This window comes from Morus notabilis, unplaced genomic scaffold, assembly GCF_000414095.1.
Source record: "Morus notabilis unplaced genomic scaffold, ASM41409v2 Scaffold4247, whole genome shotgun sequence".
In the NCBI taxonomy this organism is placed as follows: Eukaryota; Viridiplantae; Streptophyta; class Magnoliopsida; order Rosales; family Moraceae; genus Morus; species Morus notabilis.
Window position 1 is genome coordinate 29,864 of NW_010366023.1, and position 23,869 is coordinate 53,732.

The 23,869-nt window shown below is 34.4% G+C and overlaps 3 protein-coding genes and 1 pseudogene across 4 annotated transcripts; 3 read left to right on the forward strand and 1 right to left on the reverse strand.

Annotated features, from left to right (window-relative positions):
• The first annotated feature begins 946 nt into the window (after window positions 1-946).
• Window positions 947-3,415, forward strand: LOC21387176 (annotated as a pseudogene).
• A 1,734-nt stretch (window positions 3,416-5,149) lies between these two features.
• LOC21387177 (DNA-directed RNA polymerases II and IV subunit 5A) lies at window positions 5,150-7,983 on the forward strand. Of its 2 annotated transcripts, none has more exons than XM_024172857.1 (5): window positions 5,150-5,195; window positions 5,925-6,142; window positions 6,571-6,750; window positions 7,068-7,181; window positions 7,660-7,983. In XM_024172857.1, exons 2-5 carry the CDS (start codon window positions 5,942-5,944, stop codon window positions 7,783-7,785), a joined length of 621 nt encoding a protein of 206 aa, XP_024028625.1. In that variant the 5' UTR covers window positions 5,150-5,195; window positions 5,925-5,941; the 3' UTR covers window positions 7,786-7,983. The 2 variants fall into 2 exon arrangements, with proteins under 2 accessions (XP_024028625.1, XP_024028624.1); XM_024172856.1 differs by having other exon boundaries at window positions 5,157-5,195; window positions 5,913-6,142.
• A 2,029-nt stretch (window positions 7,984-10,012) lies between these two features.
• LOC21387178 (methyltransferase-like protein 5) lies at window positions 10,013-13,176 on the forward strand. The gene is made up of 9 exons (XM_010109074.2): window positions 10,013-10,191; window positions 10,305-10,361; window positions 10,685-10,782; window positions 11,303-11,372; window positions 11,557-11,605; window positions 11,755-11,843; window positions 11,981-12,028; window positions 12,457-12,516; window positions 12,971-13,176. The coding sequence occupies exons 1-9, from the start codon at window positions 10,132-10,134 to the stop codon at window positions 13,061-13,063; spliced, it is 624 nt and encodes a 207-aa protein (XP_010107376.1). The 5' UTR covers window positions 10,013-10,131; the 3' UTR covers window positions 13,064-13,176.
• An 853-nt stretch (window positions 13,177-14,029) lies between these two features.
• Window positions 14,030-19,741, reverse strand: LOC21387179. Its single transcript, XM_010109075.2, has 5 exons — window positions 19,609-19,741; window positions 16,839-18,483; window positions 16,446-16,697; window positions 15,221-15,926; window positions 14,030-14,998 (listed from the first exon to the last, which is right to left on the reverse strand). The coding sequence occupies exons 2-5, from the start codon at window positions 18,424-18,426 to the stop codon at window positions 14,362-14,364; spliced, it is 3,183 nt and encodes a 1,060-aa protein (XP_010107377.1). The 5' UTR covers window positions 18,427-18,483; window positions 19,609-19,741; the 3' UTR covers window positions 14,030-14,361.
• Window positions 19,742-23,869: the final 4,128 nt, after the last annotated feature.

A 23,869-nucleotide genomic window follows, 5' to 3' on the forward strand; every position in this document is an offset into this window, starting at 1 on the left:
TTTTTCTAACAAAAAAAAAAAAACGTATTAATTGCTGTTACTTTTCTCTCGAATCATTCAACGCCATTTACTATGCATATTACACTTCTTGAAACTGTTTTCTCCTTTATTTTGCTATTGTTTTAAACTTTAAGGTTCATTTATTTCACTGATTTAAATTTTATTATAATAAAAAAATTTTAAAACAGTTAAATTTAATTTTTTTTTATTATAATAAAAAATTTTTAAATAAAATTACATCTCAATTTAAATTAAAAATTTAAATTAATTGGCCTCGTTCGTTTTACTGATTCGAGTTTAGAATTCGAGTTTTGCTACAGTAAAAAGCTCTCACAAACAGTCACATCTAACTTTTTTACTACAGTAAAAAATTCTCAAATAAAATCACATCTCAACTCAAATTTTAAATTCGAATTAGCGAAACGAGCGAAACTTCGGTCTTTAAAGTCCATTATGTTGGAGTTTACCTGTAAAATCAATTGTTTGCCCGCGTCGTGTTTACTGCTGTGAACTTGACGTCAATGTCATATCGCGTCGTGTTTTTTGTAATAGAAACCTGTGTGTATAGACTAGTGTTCGTATTTTTTCATGCATTTGTAATGTATTTTTTCTTTTTCTAAAAAGTACATCATTCTTTAAAAGGTTGTTGGATTTGGTAAAAAAAGGCGGGGAGAGAGAGAGAATAAACAAAAGTTATTTTCTTATGTATTTATTTATTTTTTCCTTTTCTGATTGTGTGTCTGTTTTTATGGTAGGAGGCTGCATGGATAGGTGTTTGTCTTACATGCTAATGTTTCATGGTTCCTAAGTTAATAAACTACTGTAATAAATTGGTTATATTTCGATCTCGTTGTTTGCATGGGATTTATTATGTACTATTTTGTTGGATGAAATCACTGTTTTAATTCTTTTGACAATCCATCTTTTGGAATTGTTTTAGGCCAAGATGTCTTTGTCAGAAGATGAAATCACAAAGCTTTTCACTATCAAGAACCCTGATGCAAATGCTAAATGAGCGAAATTATTTAGTACAAGATTCTGGCATTAACATGACTAGAGAACAATATATAGAGAAATATGAGGATAACATGATGAGGGGAAATTTTACCATTTGTAAAGCTAAGAGGAATAACAGCTCTGATCAGGTATTTTTCTTACAGTTTCAATTAATGCATTTGGTTATTTGTCTCAGTTCTGTTTGGCATTGTTTTCCAAAAGCCATTTTTGGCTTCCTGAGTCCAAAAGCTGCTTTTCTTGAGCATGTGGATAATTGTTTAGAAAAGCTTCGACCCTCCAAAAGGAGCTTCCAGTAAAAAATTGCACAATATGGTTTCTCAAGAAAGCTCTTCTAAGAACACTTTAAAACTTGTATCGAAGCTTTAAGAAGATTTAATAAACTTTAGAAAATATGAATATCACTTTTGTCACATTATCGGTTTTAAATATGTGGTTCCAAACACTGATTGAAAAATTATAGGGCTCGTTTGGTAACGTTTCCAAAATGATTTTATTTTTAATACAAAAGTAAAAACAAGATTGTTTTGAGAATTATTTTAGAACCGATTCTGAAATTGCGTTTGGTTGATTTTTTAAGAGATTATTTTGAATATAATAAAAAAGTGAAATCGTGTTTAGTTATAATTATTAATTAATATATTATAACATTGTTAATAAGTTCTAAAAAATGAAAACAGAAAGGGAAAAATAACTTTCAATTATTTTCTATTTCCTCCACAAAAATCTTTCTCACTGCCTAAACATATAAGCAAAAGCAAGGCTAAACGGACACTAAACTTGGATACATGTTTGTTTCACATCTGCTAAACGGTATGCCAATTTGATACCTACTAATTGGGGTTTTTAATGTTTTAAAGTACAATCAACATTGCTGCAACTCTTTTCTTGGCTATGCATCTTTGTTTACCTACTAACCATGTTACTTCCATCTACTATATTATGGGGCTTAGACCTTATAAATCTTTTATCGTATACCAGATTTTTGTTGTTTTTTTGCTCCGAAGTCTTCGAATGGAAAGGTGACTTCTTCGATGATAAGGGATTATGCGAGCCAAATGAAATCAGATAAGGTTGCCAGAGCAATCGTGGTTGTTCAAGAGAAGACAACTGCCTCTGCTTGGATCAATATATTTATGAGGTCTGCAGAGTTTAACATTGAGGTTTTTCAGGTGAACATTGTTTCTTTCGTGATGATGTTTGACAAATTTTCTTGTCCCTAAGGTCCAATTAATGTCATGATGATTTCCCTTTACTTTCTTGTGATCCCTCTTCCATATTTCAATGGTCTGCTTGGATTGCGTGCTTCCAAGGATCTTTTGTACCAAAGGGTATCTGTTAAAATGAACTCTAGTTCCGTATATTTTAACTCGAGTGCTTCGCCTTTGGTTTGAAATGACGCATGGTTTTAGTAGGGAAGTTGGTCTAATGTGGTAAGTCACTGGATTGTTTAGGTAACTTGGGACTTTGACTCACAATTGCAGCTTGTTGACTAAAGAACTTGTGTCCAAATACTCGTAGAAAGATTTTTTTCCCCATATATGTTCAGTTTAGTATGCGCTAAAACGTTGAATTATCGAGTTTTGATGGTAGACTAATGGAGGGGTGGTTAAGGCATTCAGATAATCATCCATACAAATTGAGAATTAGGTCGGTATTCAGTTTTAGATGCTGATTTTAGTAGAATGGATGTGTGGTATGGCTTGTTACTTTGGCACACCTTTTATCTTCAATGTAAACAATGATGCATCTTTGTATAGTCTTGGAGTATGCTGATGACAATGCAACTTTGGTTGCTATGACCACGCAATTCGTGAACCGAGGATCTTACTGTTTTTGTCTTGTATTGAGACAGGAAGATGAATTGTTAGTAAACATCACAAAACACGTTCTCGTTCCGGAGCATCAGGTGGTCGCAGACGAGGAAAAGAAGACTCTGCTGGAGCACTATCACTGAAAGAAACACAGGTCGGTACCAACAATGTCACGTTTGCTTTGTTAAGGAGACAATCATGTTTAGAAAATAATAAACGACTATACTTGTTAGCATCTTGATTTTTCACGGTGGAAGCTGATATAATTAGGTAAGTCTCTTGTGATTTTTGTTATTGGAATGGTATGTGATTTTTCAGTAAGCTAACTGCTAAATTCACCCAGACAATGACTCCTACACTCCTATTATATATCATTAGATTTTTTTGAGTATTTCTTAGAATGCTTTGTTAGATTCTTATGTGTTGTTGTCCACTCCACGTTTTGCGTCGATCGCATTCTGCTTCCTCGCATTCAAGTGACTGATCCGATTGCGAGATGCTATGGAATGAAGCGTGGACAGGTTGTGAGGATAATCCGGTCGAGTGAGACTGCAGGGACATATGTCGCCTACCAATACGCTGTATAGTTGAGGAATTGTCCATATTTGCCATGTTTAGTTCAAAATGGAATCTGGCTCCAAAAGTGGATCTACTTTGCAAGTAGGGTTCCAGGACAACATTAGTGTTTCCTTTGAACTCATAGTTTGAATGATTCTGAATCTGATGTGATGTTTTAAATTAGCTCAAATCATGATTTTAAAACCACTCATCCTTTTAATTTAAGGTGACTCAAACCCTTGATTCTGAATCATGATTTCAGAATCATGATTTGAACCCAAATAATGAATTATGGTTATGGTTTCAAAATCATGATTAGAATCATCGTACCAAACGAACTCTTAGTTCTAATCATGCTTTTTTTTAGGGCAAAGAAACAAAGAAATCTTTGCAAATGCTAAACTTTCTGCAACCAATTGAAATTTGACCTTTTAACGTCTTCAAATCACAACTCAAGTTCTTACTATAGTGTTTTTTTTTCATAAAAACTCAAATTCAACTTTTACTGTTATAGTTAAATTCATTTTTTAACTTAAGTTATCAATTTGAACGAGCAAAATAAACGAGGCTGGCTGTAGAAATAAAAGGGCTGTAGAAAGCCATTTTTTGCTGAATCATCGATCAATGTTCTCCAGGCTCGGCCAACTCCAATACAACAACAGAAAATTTGAGGATATAAACGACATGTTGTTCAAATTCATATATGCGACCAAAACCAATAAATTACAGCTATATTATGAATGATAAAAAAAAAAAAAAAATGCCCCTTGAGTAAATATTAAGTACCAGCAAACTACCGATATGCCGTAAACGACAACAAACTGACAAATTATCAATTTACCTTTTTTTTTTTTTTTTTGTTGCTGAATAAGTATCAATTTACTTAATTTTTTTCCTTTTAAACTAAAATGCAAGAATCTATACGACCATTTTTCACTTCACAAATATTATGGATGATTTAATTTTTTATTACTCATGTAAATTCTCACACAAACTGTCTGTAAAAATTTACTTTTTGTTGTCCGAATAATAATTAACGTAATGAAGGTCGCACATGCCAACCAATACAGAGTTTTTAATGCATTTTCTATAAAAATAAGGGATTATTCCGTCTGTTAATTAATGGCCATTACTAATTAGTTATTAGACGAGATTGCAACAAAGTTTTAAACTTAGGTTTCATTTGATCACATCAAAATAATATTTATGGTTCAAAGTCGTCAGAAACAATAAACTCAGGAAGTCTACTGTGAAAATAAATAAATAAATGAACAAATGAAAATAATCCAGTTTGTTATAATTTCTATTAAAAATAAATTAAAAAAAGAGGGTAGTGTAGCCACTTGTTCTTCTTGTTCGAATTTTTCAGAAGAAAAACAGAAAAAAACCCCACGAACGTAATTAATCTCATATTTTTTTAGTATGTTTTTAACAAAAATTCTAACTAATAATAAATTAAAAATAAATTAAAAAAGAGGGTAGTGCGACCACTTGTTCTTCTTGTTCGAATTTTTAAAAGAAAAACAGAAAAAAACCCCACGAACGTAATTAATCTCCTATTTTTTCTACATGTTTTTAACAAAAATTCTAACTAAAAGGGTTAAGTGGGATTAATTTAAAATTTAGGGAATAAAGTGAGAGTTTTTAAAGTTAAAGGGAGAAACTAAAAATAACTCTAAAATTTAGGGGCACAAACAAAATTAACCAAAAATGAAAACAGCGCGTATATATACGTATACTGCCGCCTTTGCTTCTCCCTTTCCCTCTTCGCCTACGCCAAAGACTCAGGGCTCTACCTCAACGCCACCGGTATGTTCCCCCTTCTCCAATCTCTTTCTCTCTCTTCATATTTTCTCTCTCATCTCATTCCTTTCTTCTTCAAATCGTAACTCTTCTTTTCTTTCTTGTGTTTCAGCTTTTCATTGCTTCCGTTTGTTGAATCTTTTAATTATTTTTTTTCCATTGGCAAATAAAAATGAAGAATTGGAAACGCAACAATTATGGAGATAGAAATTAGTTTTTGTTGATATTCGTAGTCAATTATGAAAAATAGATTCGAGTTTTGTCGAATTTGATGCGGAAGCTTTTAGGTTTGGCGAGCTTATAGATAGATATATTACATAATTATAGTCCCGTTGTTATTAATCCCTTCTCTAGTTGCGATTAGATAAATTTTGTTTTTCAATTACTTTTCTGGAATTAGTCTGAGAACATTTTAGTCGGTTTTCCTTTTCTTTGGAGATAGCAAAAGAACAAGATTAAAGTTAGGGCTCTTTCTTCTATAATCGTTCATTCCCTTTGCTTCTGTGATGGGACGGGATTTTTTTCATAGATTATGCAAAATCTCAAAATGGGTTGATTTGGAATGTAAATCTTAGCTCATTGGTTAATAATGGTTATGGTAATGGTAGAATTTTCCCGTTGGGTTATTTTGTGTTGAGAATGTTCTTATAATGGGCACTGTGATATATATACACACACACACACACACACATATCGTACTTGCAAAGCTAACCAGTTTAACAGACTATTTTTCAGAATTTGGAAGGGAGAAGATGGTTTTGTCAGAGGATGAAATCACAAGGCTTTTCAGGATCAGAAGAACAGTGATGCAAATGCTGAGGGATCGAAATTATTTGGTCGGAGATTTTGAGCTTAACATGACCAAAGAACAGTTCAGGAACAAATACGGTGAGAACATGAAAAGGGAAGACCTTATCATCAATAAATCAAGGAGAAATGATAGCCCTGATCAGGTACTTGGTTTTTATCAATTTCTTCAGTACTTAAAAGGGTTTCCATTTTTAATTTTTTAAAGGGTTTAAACTCTAATGGCAGTATTAGCGTAACACGTTCTTAAGATTTTCTTGATTTTATTTCTTAACTAGTTCTTTAGTACTTGGAAAGTTGTTGCTTGGAAAAGGGTAGTAGTTTAATGGATTTTATCCAATATATTCCAAGTCTGAGAGTACACACAAACATAGCTTTAACTTAGTTCTATTCTATGCTTCTTGATATCTGTCACTTAAATCAGATCACTGAGTTAAATGTATTCTTCTTATGTATTTCTAATTTTCTATGAGGTTTCCGAATCATGTGATAAGGTAGAGCTAAGTATATGAGTTTTTCATTTTGACATATTTGAGCACCGGATGGTGCTATATAATCTTTTCTTGTGTACCAGATTTATGTCTTCTTCCCTGAGGAACAAAAGGTGGGTGTTAAGACAATGAAGACTTACATTAACCGCATGAAGTCGGAGAATGTTCTCAGAGCAGTCTTGGTTGTTCAACAGAATTTGACTCCTTTTGCTCGGACCTGTATAAGTGAGATATCTACAAAGTTCCACTTGGAGGTTTTTCAGGTGATCACTATTACATTTGTAATATATTATCGCTAGACAAAGTGTGCAGTCTTCAATATCCTACTAATATCATGATGATTTCTCTTCTTTCAATACTCTTTTGGGCTAAAAGGTTTTATTTATTTGATACAAGAGTTTTGGTCTTTGGTTTGAATGATGCTTAGATTGGGCATTGAGGTTTATCTAGTGTGGTAAAGTTATTTGGTTCCTTGGACCTTGGTGTATGGGGACACGGCAATGCAACTTTTGTTGCTTTTCTGCATTCCTTTGTGAACCTGGAAGATCTTACTGTATCTTTTTAACTTGTATCGAGACAGGAAGCGGAATTGTTGGTTAACATCAAAGAGCATGTTCTTGTTCCTGAGCATCAAGTGCTCACAAACGAGGAAAAGAAGACTTTGCTAGAGCGTTATACAGTGAAAGAAACACAGGTTGGTACCTAGCAACATCACATTGTTTTCAAAAGGATTTTAATGTTAGGAAACTAATATATCAATAATTCTTGTTAGCCTATTGAGTTATATTACATGGTAGTCATATGTAAAAGGACAGAGTAGTGAAGAGAAATGCATGGAGAGAGAATAAAAATTGTAAGTTTTTTGATAGATAGAAGTCCGACTTCACCAAATTACCCTCACTCTTTACTTGTGACCTAATTGATAGATAGCCCTTGTATATTAGCCATTTTGTAACAGTTTATTGTGGTTGGAGTTTGCATGTTTAAATTTGTGAAATGGTTAAAATAGACAGCCAACAGTTCTAGCAAACTCTTGCTTACTATTTCTTGAGATTAGATGTCTGTATCGCTATGCATACACTCAGTCAGACCTCATTCTGCATTTTGTAGAATCTTTTGTTAGATCCTTATATTTTGTTTTTCCCTCAATGTTTTGGGTGGTCGGAGTTCAGCTTCCTCGCATTCAAGTTACTGATCCAATTGCAAGATACTACGGGCTGAAGCGCGGACAAGTCGTGAAGATAATCCGGCCAAGTGAGACTGCTGGGCGATATATCACCTACCGATATGTTGTATAATCTTTAGTTTGTTTCATTATTTTAGTCTTGTTAGTGTTTGATACCTAACCGAAAATATTCCGTCTTTGTCACTTTTTATCCCAAAGGGCGTCTGGACCCTAGAGTTGTTGGATGATGGTTGGACCCTAGAGTTGTTGGATGATGGTAGTAAGGTTTTTGGTCAAAATGGATTCTTAATATTTTACCATGCTTTGTGTAGTTGGAGTTTGGCTTCCTTGCTTTCAAGTGACTAAGATAAACTGATCGGAGGATTACTATAGACTGCGAATGCCCGGCTACACAATGGTCATTGGCACGCTGTATAATTAATGTGTTGTACGAGTCGTTAGTTCCTTCATCAGTGTTTGAAACGATAGTTGAAAATTTTTCCATCGTTGCTATACTTCAAAATGGTATCTGGGGCCAAAAGAGAATGGACTTTGCTAGTAGGGTTTTTAGACAGGATTGAGGTCTTTCTTCAAACTTGTTTCTGGATATTCAAATTATATCTATCTATTCTATTGCAACCAAACAGAAATATTAGCAAATAGTTAATACCAAGCGTTTGGTGGTGGTCTAAACTAAACATTCATTGTTCGAAAGTTGAATTGGGACCAGGTTCTTATAAAATAAAAGGTGCTTCTAAAAGCATTTTTGCTGTTACAAGTTTATGCTAGTTAAGCTCCCCAAGATGACACATAAATCGGCACATTTTTTATTGCTGACAATACAACCTCCAAGCCACTAGTAATCCGCTGCCTGTGGCCTCGGTGACTACCAGTGGCCATTAATTAAGATGCTTCGTTGTGCGACTCTGGCGACGAGAACGACCAATGGTCCGGCGTCGAATACTTGCTAATCAATGCTCGTGGACAACCATTAGTCTTCAGTAAATGACTCTGATTAGCATTGCCGGCAATAATGACGATATGAGGGTCATCTGTCAACTTTGATAACTGACTGTAAAGGATGACCAGTGGTCATCCTGTAAGTGACTCCTGTACTAGCAGGTGTAATCACGATTCATGTGTCTAAATGCACATTCCTTAACTTACCCATAATAACGACAGCTAGAATACGATACCATCTAAATCGAACAACATGAATTGGTGGGGACAATATCTAGTGAAAACGACAATAACCAGGGAATGGCGATAAAAAAGAGAATCATTTTATATGTATCACAAACGACATAATTGTGCAAAGAATCTATATCTTGTAAACTAATAAACGTTCATAAATGAAAGAAAATACTAAAGGGAAAAGTTTATAAAACTACTTTTTTTTAATGTAAAATCGACTTCTTTAATTATGACCGTCTCTTTATTAAAGTAGATCAATTTAAACAATTTAAATAAAAGGCGCAATAATAAACAAAGAGAACAATATTGATTTTACATTGAATTTGAAGGGTTATTTCTGAAAAAAAAAATTTCAATATAAAGAAACAACAACTAAAACAGGAAATATTTTGGAAAACGTCAATGATCTTGAGATCTACAAACTACTGTAAAACCGGAAGTGAAAAGATCTTACGACATTTTCATCAACACAAAATTTCGTGTTTAGATTATTAATATTGGTGCCTTATTATTTTCAGTTTGTCTTATGAACTTTAATAACTCTCACTTTATCTTATGAATTTTAAATTGTTCCCATTTCACCTATTCTGTTGTAATTTTTGTTAAAAAACATATAAAAAAGAAAATAATGTAGACACATGACATTTCTATCTGAATTTCTGTTAAAAACATAGACAAAAATCATATTACCGCACTTAATTTTCTCTTTTTCTGTTTAATAAATTCAAAATTCAAGAGATAAAGTGAGAATTTTTAAAATTTAAATAGCAAAGTTTAACAATGATGAAAATAATCCTTCATGTTTTTATCCGAAAGAGAATATTCCATCGTCTTCTTTAGAAACAATATTCTAGCAAACGACAATAAGGTTGAGAAGGACGATATATATCAAAATGACATGTTGGGAAACTACAAAAATATTTCAACAAACGACAACATTGTTTACAAATAGCAAAAACTAAAACGACAACACTAATTTCTGATGGGAAACTACAAAAATAGTTCAATGAACGACATCATTGTTTACAAATAGCAAAAACTAAAACGACAACACTAAAGGAAACTCAGACGACAATATCTTGCCTTGTCGATATATATTAAGCGTTTATATATTTATCTATTTTTCAAAAGAATATTTATTTTCCTTTAAAAAAATATTTTATTTTTGAAAATTAGGGTTTGAAGAAAAGGTCATCCGACAACTTTTGAAAGTTGAATCTTCTCCCTTCTCTGTGTTTCGTCCGTCCAAGGATTCCTCCAAAGCAAAAGAAAAGCAAAAGCAAAAATGAAGCTTAAGCAGTTGGAAGGCCTCGTTGGTGGCCTTCAACAGTTCTCCAACCCAAAAGTCTCTCTCTTTCTCTCTCTCTCTCTCTCTCTCTCTAAAACAAACTCAGTGATTATCTCATTCTTTTCAACTCTTAATTAATCATGATTTTTGGTGAAATCCATGTGATGCAGATTGAACTTGAGCAATACCCAACTGGACCCCACATTGCTTCCCGCATGCTCTACACTGTACTCTACTCTACTGCTCTCTCGTCAATTCTTCTTTAGATACTATTATTATTACTGACTTCAGTTGTTTCTGTTTTTATGCTTTCTAAGCTCATGCCATAATTTATAAAGATAGTAAATTGTTTCCTCTTTTATGATAACGATACGATCTTTTGTTTATCATGCAAGCAATAATTTTATTTAGATTTATTTCATAAGGTGGTTTCTTAGCAGTACTGTGAATCCGTTGTTGTTCGGTGGCATTAATTATGTTTGAGTATGTGGGGATGATAATGGGCTCTTTCTTTTTTTTTTTTTTTTTTTTTTTTTTTGAAATGGATCAGGCAGAGAATTCATTTGGGGATGTGAGCAACAAGATAGTGGCTGATTTTGGCTGTGGTTGTGGTACATTAGGTGCTGCAGCTGCACTCTTGGGCGCAGAGTGAGTAACAATTTTCCCTGCTTTGTTTCTTCTTTTAATATACATATGTGTGTGGATTCTTATCACGCCACGGTCATTTCTATATTTAGAGGTGACGAGCGATGGAAACGTAACCCTTGAATATATATATATATATATATATATATATATATTGGTTCTTAAGATTTATTTAGTGGAGATTGAAGATATGCTCATATGTCAATTCAAGTCCTACTTCCTTGGAGCCACAACTGTTGATTCTCTAAGTTAAATTGGCATCACACGTTTTTTTTTTTTTTTTGGCTGGCTTCTGTTGCGCAATGAACAAATCATGCCTTTTTAGTTTTTATTTATTCTTTTCTTCTTTCACATCTTGTGTGTTCTGGTCCACTGACTTGGCATACAAAGGCAAGTAGGGTTTTCAGCCATTTGGTGCGGGAACACCTTAAATTTGAAATGTGATACATGAAATGTAAGTAGGGAAGGTATGTACTTTCTTAGCTTTTTGGTGTTGGTCGTGATTCTTTTTCTGTTTAATCAGACATGTAATTGGCATTGATGTCGACTCCCAGGCTCTTGAACTTGCTTATCAAAATGCGGAGGATCTTGAGGTATGGTTGCTTTCATGATTCGGTAGGTAGTTGTGTAACCTTTTGGCTCGCCGGTTATTATACAATTCCGTTAGGTCAAACAAAATTTGAGTAGTCATTTGCTCTTATGTAATTGCTATGCTTCATCTATTTCCTTTAATTCGCCCTAAACAGAATTGCTATGTTGTTTCTCTTGAATCTGCAGGTGGATATAGAATACATTCAGTGTGACGTCAAGAACTTAAGATGGAGAGGTAAAAAGTCTCTGCCCCGCCCTTTGTAGTGTGTGTCTTCCAAATATAAATTAAACTTGAACCTTTTTTTTTTTTTGGTCAAATACAGCCAGCATTGTTTGTTTATGATTTCAAATCCATCTTAACTATTAATGTGTTTGTTTATTTAGGTCAATCTGTTGACACTGTAGTAATGAATCCTCCTTTTGGAACGCGGAAAAAGGGCGCAGATATGGATTTTCTCTCCATGTCTCTGAAGGTAGGTAGTTGTTTGGACCAATTTCTGAAGTACGGCTTTCCATATGTATCATTGTGACATCATTTTTAGTAGAAACTGAAGCGTTCAATCTGTTGATTTTGCATATTTTCTAATTTACACATTGCTTGTTCTGTCAGATTGCTTCTCAAGCAGTATATTCCTTGCATAAGACCTCAACAAGAGAGGTAAGCAATTTGCTACAAATTTTCTTTTACGAAGGAAATTTTATTACATAGGGAAGGCACATTTGCATAAAAGTGAAATTGACAATCCAAAAATCAAATCATCCAGCTGTTTGTTCTGCATTTAACGTTTTGTTCATGTCCTGCTTGGATCATGCTGTGATTATTGCTCTGTATGAAACAATCAATGTGTTCTGTTGACAAATCTTCCTGAATTGCACTTCAAGCTTTAAGCACTGTTTCCTTAGCCTTTACCATATGACGAAGATTAGCATTATGTCAAAAAGGTTTTCTCTCGTCTTCCCTTCAGGAATGTTTTTATTTTATCCAATTACAAGATTCTGTGCTCGAACTGCTTATTATAACGTTTGACTAGAGTTTTTAACGTGATTAAAGAATATCAGCAAAATCTTTCTTGCTTGTTGTATCAGCATGTGAGAAGAGCAGCCTTGCGGGATTTCAACGCCAGCAGTGCCGAGGTTTTGTGCGAGGTCAGTGAAAATAGCTTTCTAAAGTAACAGTCTTGTTAGGCATTACAATATCTCCAATGCAGTGCTAAATCAATGTGCCAATGCCAATTTTTAGCATTTGAGTAGGAAAACCACTTTCCAATACGAAGCTATTTTGAGTGCTAAAAAATAAAAAATTTGGCATATATTACGCTTGACATGCATTAGAGTACAGAATAGAATAACATATTAAATATGCCATTCACATTTTTTAATGCCAAATATAGCATTGACATTTGCATTGAAATGATGTAAGAATTTTTAAATTTTTTCAAAGAAGTGACATGGACCTCAACTAGGCAATATTGTTAGAGAAGAAGAAAATAAAACTTAAGATGCTGCAATATCACTACTCTTGTTGGTCAAAACCTTCATGAAGCTTTATATGTTGCTTCTAACTTACTAATGATCAGAGCTCCTTTTGTTATGTTGTCAGCTTCGATTCGATGTGCCGCAGCTATACAAGTTTCATAAGAAAAAGGAGGTGGACGTTGCCGTTGACCTCTGGCGGTTTGTGCCCAAACACTAATCAAGGATTGCACCAAGAATTCTCACGGAGCAAAAACTACTTTGAAGAGATGTAGATACAAAATCTGACAACCCAAAAAAAAAGTTTTTTTTTTTTTTTTTTTTTTTTTTTTTTTCCATCCCATTTTTTTACGAAAGAACTTTAGGCTCTGTTTGCTTGGTTTTTTTCTCAATCCTAGTTTATTTGGATTTCACCGAGGTCATGTCTTTGCAACAATTGGAATTAAATTCCTACTTTAAGAATTGAACTGTATCTGGAGTCTTCTAGTTGTATTGCTATGACGTTTAGGTTAAACAGCAATATTTCCCCTTTACCCAAAAGAAGATGAGAATAGTAATGAATTGATACACTTGTGAAAATTATTTAATCATTAGCATCATGAAACATGTTAAAATTCTTGAGTTTTATAAGAATAAACACACACACACATATATATATATATTTAACTTATTTACTCCAAAAAAGTTTAGTTTTTATTCAAGGATATTTGGTATTTTGTTTCATGAAATTTTCGTGAATTTTTCACTGAATTTTATTAAACTATTATATGAATTTGATGAAGTATTGAAAGCTCCAAATAGATAAGGGATGTTAAAATTCAGATATGAGTTTACTTGAAGAGCGGAGATTATAATTTTAAGAGCTATCATTCAGAGGATTTTATCAAAATTATTGTAAATTTTTGTTGAGTGCTGCTCATTTTATTCCAAATTCGGTGATGTTATATTCTTTTTTCTGCAATAAGCATAATTTTCTTTAGAATATTCTTAGGTATGAACCTAACTTTTAACTTAATCCAAATATGAAATTCGGATTGGAAGTAGAATCCTCGTAAAAGTATGGTAAAATCTCATAGTGAACTTATGCATCAAACAGGAAAACATTTTTTTTTTTCTTTCCTTTTTAAGCAATACAAAAAGCGGAATAGCTGTAGCTTTACCATTCGAGAGCCAGTCTAGTATGAAAATAGGCCATACTTTGATATATGAAATATGATGGTTCCAAAAATGCATTTACAGAATCTGTATTTCTGTCATTAATACAACAAAGAATAAACCAAAAGATGCCCAACTTCCTCTCTCAGATGCAGATCTCAAAATGGTTTTTGGTGATATAACAAGTACAAAAAGTCTGGCTACAGATAGACGCCTCATTTTTACCTTAAATCACAACAAAAAAGAATCAAAAGATTACTTTGATCTAAAAATTAGTTTGATCCACTCATTCTGTACCTTCCTTTTAGTAAAACTACTCAGACCGACCATATTTCGTCATGTTTTCGACAAGCCTTTCTAGCTTTATGCTTCGGATACTCCCTCGGCATTTTCAACCGTCTCCCCCAGAGTGAAACGAACAAACCTTCTAACTTTGATATTCTCGCCAAGAGCAGCAACAGTTTGCTTCACCAGGTCCTTCACCAAGATGCTGTCGTTTTTGATGTAGGGTTGCTCTAGAAGGGCAAGCTCTCCAAGCCTCTTGGAGACCCTACCCTCAACAATTCTCTCTCTGATGTTCTCGGGTTTCGATTTGAGGTCCTCTCTTTGCAACTCGAGTTCTTTTTCCTTCTTCACTATGTCCTCTGGAACGTCTTCAACTGATACGTACTGCACCTGCGGGCCGGCCACAACTTGCATTGCCAGATCATCAACCAACTCCTTGAAGTTTTCACTTCTACCGACAAAGTCTGTCTCGCAGTTCACTTCGAGCAGAACTCCAATGCGGGCATCGTGAATGTAAGAACCGATCCTGCCTTCGGCTGCAAGTCGGCTGGATTTCTTTTCGGCGGATGAGAGACCTTTCTTTCTGAGGTATTCCTGTGCCTTTTCAATATCCCCTCCGGTCTCTGAAAGAGCTTTCTTGCAGTCCATCATCCCTGCTCCAGTTTCTTCACGTAATTGTTTGACCAAAGCGGCTGACACGGTTACAGTTGGAGACCTGCAATAGAGCCAAAAATATATAAAACACTTGCAAGACGTCAAATAATTGCCTAAACCCCTTGGAAGCAAGAGCTTTGAGTACGTTTTTGCATGCTTTATCATCCAAAATATTATCTAGTTATTGGGGGGGTTTTTAGTTGCTTCGATATAAAAAGAGAAATTTCCTTACAAGTTAAAACTTGTATACCAGCAAGTCCAATTAATAGAAAGTCGCACTTACTTTTCAACAGTTTCCTTAGCCTCCTCCACCACAGCAGGCTGCTCTTTTGGCACCGGTTTCGCTGCCGTCTGGGCAGCTACCTCAGCGGCGAAGTCTTGACTTTTCTTTTCCAAGCCCTCTCCGAGATTGTACCGCACAAATCGCTTCACTTTTATGTTTTCCCCAATGGTTGCAATTGTCTGCTTCACCCAGTCCTTAATCACAACCTTATCATTCTTAATGTAGGGCTGCTCAAGTAATGCCAGCTCATCAAGCCTCTTCTTGATCCGGCCTTCAACGATCTTGGCCCTAATCTGCTCCGGCTTTGACAATAGATCTTCCTTCTGCATCTCAATCTCCCGTTCCTTGTTCACAATCTCTTCAGGGACATCTTCGGTGGAAAGATACTGTACTTGAGGGCATGCAGCCACTTGCATGGCTAGATCTTCTACCAACTCCTTGAAAATGTCGCCCCTGGAGACGAAATCCGTCTCACAGTTCACTTCAACCAACACGCCAATCCTGCTATCGTGTATGTATGAACCTATTCTTCCTTCAGCAGTAGCTCTGCTGGCTTTCTTTTCTGCACTTGCCAAGCCTTTCTTTCTGAGATACTCCTGAGCTTTAACAATGTCACCTCCAGTCTCAGACAGAGCTTTTTTGCAATCCATCATTCCAGCTCCTGTTTCTTCACGCAGCTGCTTCACGAGAGCTGGTGATATAGTTGCTGCAGTTATTCAATCAACCGAGATTAAAGGCAGAGACACCTTTAAGAGAGAGATCATAATGAGCAAAAGAAACAAAAATTCGGAAAGAATTATGGATAATTTTGAGCACTTCTAATAGCTTCACCCCGTTATGTTCATATTGCCCACAAATAACATCATTCCTCATTTTAGCCTAAAGCAATCCTAGATAACATTTTTGTCAAATGAAAAGTAACATGTCTAGCATCCTGTTGGATATCAAACGTCCCCCATGGAATAAAATATAAGATGATTTAACGGGTTTATAAGCCCTTGGGTCCCCTCCCATTGAAAGCCGGTTTTGCGAGGGCGAGTTCTAACTAATGGCTTTGTACCACATCCTCATAAATTCAAACACTAACTTCCATTTTATGACATGTAATTAACATACATAAGCATTTTCTTATTCAGTTATTATTATCAACTTGTTTCCTTGGACATAACATTTGTGAAACTAAAAGAGTCAATCAAGCAAGAAAACAAAGGGCAAGATGGCAAACCTTTAGTCACATTTTCATTGGAGGAAGGGACGCTAGTTTGGTCATTTGAGTCAGGAACACTGCCATTCTTGTCAGAAATAACTCCTGCATTTGTATCCTCTACTTTTGAGGCAGAAGGGATTTTGGTTTCGCCAACATGCGTCTCTATCTGCACATCATCCTTTTTATCATCAGCTACGTTGTTTATGTCTTCAACGGCTGGACTTTCTGGAGATGAGGCTTGGTCCTCAGCTATTCCTTGAGAACCATCATCTGCGGAAACAATGTGCAGTTTTAAAAATAACATAAAAGGTCATCCCAAGAGTTCCATAGATAGAAAAGCCATGAAGCAAGCAAGCAAAAGTATCAAGTAGTATTGTGTCATTTACGAAGAAGGCTTGTCAGGTTGTGCACCTGAGCTGGTTATATTGCCATTTCCATCAGAATCAGGTTCCACCTTATTCTCAGTTGGTGAAGAGGACGAGACATCACTCTCTGAGGTAGGTGTTTCTATTTGCAGGTCATCTTTAACAGTAGTAGCATCATCCGCTTGTTCTTTTGAGACCTCTTCAGCTGTTGAAGTTTCCAGAGATAATATTGGTTCAGCTGATTCAGCGGACGAGTCGGGCTTTTCCTCACTCTCTGCCTCATCTACTGAAGAAGCCTCCTCAGTTATAGGATCTTCTAATGCACTGGCTTCTGCTTTCTCTGAAGAAGCTTCATCAGTCTCCACTTTTTCATCCACTGCAGAAGTGACACCAACTGTCGTTTCGTCACTGCTTACTGGTTGGTCCTGCTCTGTGAGGCAATCTGCCACCGTTTCACTAACCTCCTTTTCCACTTCTTCCGAAACCTTTGGTGTCACTGGTTTTTCAGCCACTTCCTCTATATTTTCTCTGTCATCCAAAAACGCAGCAATGTCTTTGTTCTTGCGGAAGGCCAGCACAAACGGGTTTGTAGCTGTGTGGAGGATCCCTTGAGTGATCTGTACATCCGACTTTGGAATATCTTCTGCTTTCTTCATTGTCAAGGTCACTTGTCCTCTGCTGATACGCAGCACCCGAACGCTGACTTCTTGACCGACCTCAAGTGAAGTTTCCCCCATCACATTCCCAAATCCATCAGAAAGTTCCTCCGCAATGGGCAGGAATCCTTCCTCCCCTTCTGGAAGAGATATGAAAGCACCAGCCCTGTTCATATTCTTCACTGTGCCCTCTAGATCCTGTCCCTGGACAAACTTTGATACTTTCTTTGCCTCGGCTTTCCTCTGGCTAGACTTTGGAGCATTCCTTCTTCCAGGTCCAGCCCTATCATTACTTGCAGAAGTATCTTTCCGTTGTTGTGCTTTATCAACATCGTCACTTTCACGCATAGAGAGAGAAATCCGCCCAGTCTCCGTGTTTGCTTCAACTAATCGCACCTTCACTTCTTGCCCAACAGAAACAACACTTCCGACATCCTTGACGAAGCTATCACTCAACCTGGACACGTGTACCAGGCCATCTGTGAAAGCTCCAAAGTCGATGAATGCACCAAATGGCTGAACCGATCTCACCTTGCCAGTAAACGTCGCACCAGGAACCAGCTCCTCATTCTTTACTGGTGGCATCTCACTTTTCTTAACAGGTCTTGAACGTTTTGGTGTAGCTGGAGTTGGAGTCACATCGGATTTCACTTCCGCTGCATCAGATGAAACTTCTGAGTCTCCAGCAGAATCTTCACCTGTAACTGGAGAATCGGGTTCCTCCACAGCTACATCAGTCCCCGTAGCTGATAATAAATAGATTCTAGATTGATTATGTAAAGAACAACCCCTGCCATATGGTGTAAGTAATCCAAAAGATGCTGAACGAGGTAACAAAAAACTTTGTGGGGATCGTGTATTTATTGTGGATTTCCTTGACAAGCTGAATCTTGTTGAGCAATAAGTTTTCCTTGTTCTAAACACTGTTCCAGGAATAAGCGAAACATTGCTTATAGAGTATGGAATTACAGGTGTCATATTGAATCAAATCACAGAAGCTTTCCACTAGAGCAAGTCCGTCATCCCTTGCTTCACCTGCGCAGAAAAAACTTATGAACAAGAGTGGAAAAACGAAATTCTTCCAGGTGTTAGTAAATTAATTTAGCTACCAACTTTTTTTTTGGGTATTTTACAATCAGGTAAATGAAGATGGAGTGGCATCTTGATTCAATATACAAACTAGTTCAACAAAAAACGGAAATTAAGTTTGGTGAAAAAATATGTGAAACAAAACAGCATCACAAAATGAGAACATCCAAAACTAACCACTTAACTACCATTAATTTCTCCTGAAAATATCAGCACTATAAATTCATTGACAGTTCTTCACTTCAAGCCAATCAGGGAACTTAGCGATATGCCATTGTACCCCCTTGATAGCTGATGTTCACAAATGTTTTTACCAGTAGAATATCCTCTTTTTGTCTAATTAGTTAAAGTTTCAAATACTCATTTCGGCCAGCTAAAATTTACAAAAAAAAAAAAAAAAAAAAAAAAAAAAAAAAGTCAGCCAAAAACCTATGGCCAAATTCTGATAATTTAGACCGAGGTTCGGAAACTATAGGGTCTATAACCAAACATACATAATTATACTATATACATATGTATGCATGTATTACATACTGATTACAAATTACTCAACAGAAGAATCCCTGCTCAAACAAACTTAACCCTGATAAAAAAAAAATTAACTCGATTCTGAAGAAAAAATTTGAACATTGCAACACAAACACTGAACAGAAATTCAAGGAATTATCTTTTCATAATGCTTTTTTTTTTTTTTTTTTTTTTTTTTTTTTTTTTTATAATTCTTTTTTTTTTTTTTTTTTTTTTTTTTTTTTGTGCTGGTCATCTTTCCATAATGCTTATTCCCCAGAGTCCAATGCAAAATAAATTCACTTTCACACTATCACTGAAAAATAATAGCACGAATTTTTCGATGACATAAAAGCAGTGTGAAACAAGAAAACTTGTAAAAACAACAAGAACCCAATACTTATCGTCCCACTAAAACCTAAAAAATTATCAGAAAACACGCAAATTCTGCTAAGAAAAACCGAAACCGCCGACAAGCCATCACGGAAACGTTACACAAACACACTAAACAGTGGAAAATCCGAAGACCCATTAACGGAAAAAGCAGGAATTTTAGTATTTCACCTCTGGTTGCTTCAAAAGGCCAAAACTTGAGCTAAAAAATGACTCCAAAACTAAACTTTTACAAGTCCCTGAAGCTTGTTCTTCTCCGTATATCTCCGTTGGTGATAGAGTTGGAGCCTAGTTAAGAGTTAGAGAGGGAAATGAAAGGTGGGGCTTCATAATATCCTTATCTGTATTTTTCTCGCTCCAAGTTAGCCGAAACCCGAAAGCTACGGTCAGGTTCTTCTTCTAATCTCTCGCCCGTTTCCGTTTCAGTTTCAGCCCCATTTTAATGGGCTGATGTCTGAACAGTTACAATTGGGCCGGTCCATGATGACTTAAAGTTAGGTAATCAAGTGCATCATTTGATTTTTACTATTTACTCATAATTTATAACTTTTTTAATTAAATAATTATATTAACAAAAAGATTAATTTCGTGCACTCTTAATAAATTCTATATTTTTTCCTAAAAATTAAAGTTGGGCATCGTTTGGGCTGTGTAGATTCAAAGATCAAGCCCAAAAAATAATAAAGAAAACGGCATGACCCGGTTTTTCGAGGTACGGCCTCTATCGTTTCTTAAATGAGAAAATGAGATAAATACTCTTTAAAAATATATAAGTTAAGATTTTTACCCCTTAATTTTGAAAAATAATTTTTTTAATTAAATAAATATATTATTAAAAGGGTAATAATTAAAAATGATGAGTAAAAATCTAGAATCGTACATTTTTAAAGTAAATTATGCAATTTTTCCTTTATTTAGTTTTGTGTTGTCGTCCTATAATTCCTCTTGAGTAAATATATAAGAGAAAAAATGAACTTAGAAATCTTATAACATGTTTAAAGAACAACATAAATTTATGCAGGTATTAGAGGGGCTTCCTCTGGATTTTCTGAGGATTTTTAGTTTTTATAAATGTACGTATGAAAAAAAAAACAATTTATTAGAAATTCTTTATTCTTTATTCTTTATTCATTATTCAAAAATATCATGCCATACTTGTTTTAGGGTGAAAATTAAGGCTCAGTTCATTTTACCGATTTGAGTTTTATTATAGTAAAAACTCTTAGAAACAGTCACATTTAACTTGTTTGCTACAGTAAAAAAATTTTCACATAAAATCACATCTCAACTCGAATTAGCGAATTAAACGGACCCTAAACTGCAAAAAATGACGCAATTTTAAAATTGAAGACGTGGTGTGTTTTGATTTTAAAAAAAATGTGCGTTCAACTTAAAAGAGAAACACTGAAAGAGGGGCAAGATAATGACATTGACATTCGACTAAAAGTCATGAAACCACACGTAATTATCGTAATGCATATGGTAACGAACAATGTGATATGGTACTAATAGTGTTTAGCATATATCACTCTATAATAGAAAATGAATCTCATATTATGGAGTCCATAGATAGAATTTACATTTTATTAGTTGTGGTATTTAATACTGATGGTGTCTCTAAGTATTTTTCAATTCTAAATGGATTGCGTTAAACAAAATGTTGAATCATATTTACGAACCATAGAAGAAACCTTATCAGAGAGAGCCAATGTCCCATATTTTTTGATGGATATAGTCGTCAAGGGGAGAGCTACTTGAGGCCCGTGGGGGGAGGGGGGGCTTGCCAAGTGTCCCTTTTAAACTTTGTCCCCTAAAATTTGCACTTCTCGCTTCAAGTTGCCCCCCCCTGAAATTTTATAATTACAGTTCTTAGATCTATTTTAAAAATATTTTCAATCATCTTCCAAATCTTTTGAGAGAACCAAAATTTTACTTTTAATTTTAAGTATATTCATATTTATAATACTTTTTATATATTTAGATTATACCATAAATTTTGACCCTTTATTACACTAATAATTCAAACTTAAAAATCCTGGTTGAAAGCAAAAAATAACTAGACTACTATATAAATTGATAATTTTGTAGACTTTAAATTTTAGAAAGTGAATTAACACTATTAGAGGTCTAAATCATTTGAAAAAAGAAATAAAAGAAGAAAAAAAATCCCCTGAAAATTTTCTTACAAATTTTCTTTTAAAATTTTGATTTAACTCGTGTCTCCTGAAAAAAGTTTCTGGCTCTACCATTGATAATCGTTGATATACTCGTCGTATGACTAAGGCGGAAAGAATTTTTACAAATGAGTTTTTCTAATATTAATGCACATTAAAAAGAATGAACTTATTCCTCAAAAAAATGAACTTATTAAAAATTCTTTATTAGAATAAATAAAGAGGAGCGCATTTTACCTCCTTTTGAGACGAGTTCTATTAGTTTATGAGCCCTCTTTTTTGGTAATGGTTTCAGCTTCTAAATGGATATCCCAATTGGGTGAATTCTTATAAATTATGCATATTACAAAGACCAAGTTTATTAGAAATTGTTTATTCATTGTTCAATAACGTTGCATACTTATGATTGAATACATCAAAATCCACGTGATGATATATAATTGATATACATTATGTGTGTTTTGTATTCTATATACGTTTAGGACTTTTCTGTTAGCGTACAAAAACAAGGTGTGTAGGTCCGATAAACCTGACGCCTCAATTATATATGGTCCATAACTTGATACAACTTAATCATGAAAGACTTAGTACAACTTATATATGATGATCACCACACATGCATGCATGCAAGTTCTTATTTAAATCAAGTTAATTTGAATTGTTGGTTAGCATTTAGAGCCCAATTCCTCTCACATATATATATATATATGTATATATATGTATATATATGTATGTATATATGTACACACATACAAAAAATATTATTGTTGGAGTTGGAAGCAAATCAATTCCCTGGCTACATTCAATATAAACAGTGTAGACCAAGTTAAGTGACAAATGACTAGTAGTCAGAATGAAAGGAACCGAATTAATATAATAATTTTACTTTGAATGAAAATGACGTCACATCTAACTTGGAATTGGACTTCCTTAACATGATCACCATGAAGTTCCAATCACAAAATGCATAAAACCTACTACCTTCATATATATATATATATATATATGTGTGTATGTATGTGTGCATATATATTAAAATTGCCGGGTGTCAATCAAGTACGAAATGAAGCTTTATAAAATTTCAATTAGACCACATGCATGAATGACAACAAAAGAAACCATCTTTTTTTAATATGCTTTTCAAAGCAAATAGGCATTGTTGGGTGGCACAGGAAAATTCCATCGTTGATTAATTGGAAAAGAGAAAAATAAAGATATAATTAAACTAATCTGTGAGCATGGGTGCAACTATAATAAACAATATATACTTTCACACTATGCATGGAGGAAGACGACGTCAGCACTATAGTTTGAGATTGTGTTAAAATAATAAAAAATTTTAGGGCAAGATGTGTGTATGTATACTCCATTGCCCATTATGCACAATATTGTACTTGATCAAAGCAACTTTTATTACACAATGAGCCAATTCATTGCAGCTTAATTACTTTCTCTGAACAGTTCAAGTTAGTGAACTGAGAAGTGTAGCTAATTATTTAAAGTGGTCCATTAATATAATAGTTTTTCTCATGTTTTTTTTTCCCCTCACATGAATATAAAATAATGTATCTCAGAGCTTGATCAGATTCAAACTTGATATACAATAATATAACAGCAATTAGAATCTCGAAGTTGATTGGAGATGTTCACTCGAAAGATCAAGGAAGGTACCAAATATCAATATCCATATGAGAGTACACATCTTCCAAAATGTATGTAAGTTTTTTTTTTTTTTTTTTTTTTTTTATTTAAAAAACTGGAAGATAAAACTGAATTGTACATACGTCAAAGAAAAAAATAAAAAAAAAATCCAAACGAAAATAATCAATTATGAGACAAATAATTATAAGATAACACAAATATTGTTGGGGCATGATTAGTGGATTTCTAAAATCAACAAAATCAGAAATGATATCCAAGATAGATCATAAGAGCACTGGGGATGTTGGTTTTGTTAAGTGGTGGTATTTCTCAAAGACAATAGGAGACACGATGGACCATATGCATTAATAGTGCCACCATTTCCAAGTCATATGCGGGGTCTCTTGAGACTTTCATATACATACATATATATATATAATATATTATAAGGATATCATATCTAAAGATGGTTGAAATATTGTTTTTAGGAGATGCACATGTGGGTCAGGATCGATCAAGAGCTTTCATCGTAGTTCCCAATGAGCCATTACAGTTGTTCCAACATATAGAATCCTCTTTATGAGTCTCCTTGTGCTTTTTTTTATTTAATATATTGG

Bases quoted from the DNA above. Each gene is read 5' to 3' on its own strand.
- LOC21387179 (XM_010109075.2), bottom strand. From the start codon at position 18,426: ATGACACCTGTAATTCCATACTCTATAAGCAATGTTTCGCTTATTCCT. The intron at 16,698-16,838 runs GTGCACAACCTG...TTGTTTCCGCAG, and splicing joins TGGCAATATAACCAGCTCAG to ATGATGGTTCTCAAGGAATA. The intron at 15,927-16,445 runs GTTTGCCATCTT...GAATAACTGCAG, and splicing joins CAATGAAAATGTGACTAAAG to CAACTATATCACCAGCTCTC.
- LOC21387178 (XM_010109074.2), top strand. From the start codon at position 10,132: ATGAAGCTTAAGCAGTTGGAAGGCCTCGTTGGTGGCCTTCAACAGTTC. The intron at 11,844-11,980 runs GTAGGTAGTTGT...TTGTTCTGTCAG, and splicing joins TTCTCTCCATGTCTCTGAAG to ATTGCTTCTCAAGCAGTATA. The intron at 12,517-12,970 runs GTCAGTGAAAAT...TTATGTTGTCAG, and splicing joins GTGCCGAGGTTTTGTGCGAG to CTTCGATTCGATGTGCCGCA.
- LOC21387177 (XM_024172857.1), top strand. From the start codon at position 5,942: ATGGTTTTGTCAGAGGATGAAATCACAAGGCTTTTCAGGATCAGAAGA. The intron at 6,143-6,570 runs GTACTTGGTTTT...CTTGTGTACCAG, and splicing joins GAAATGATAGCCCTGATCAG to ATTTATGTCTTCTTCCCTGA. The intron at 7,182-7,659 runs GTTGGTACCTAG...GTCGGAGTTCAG, and splicing joins ATACAGTGAAAGAAACACAG to CTTCCTCGCATTCAAGTTAC.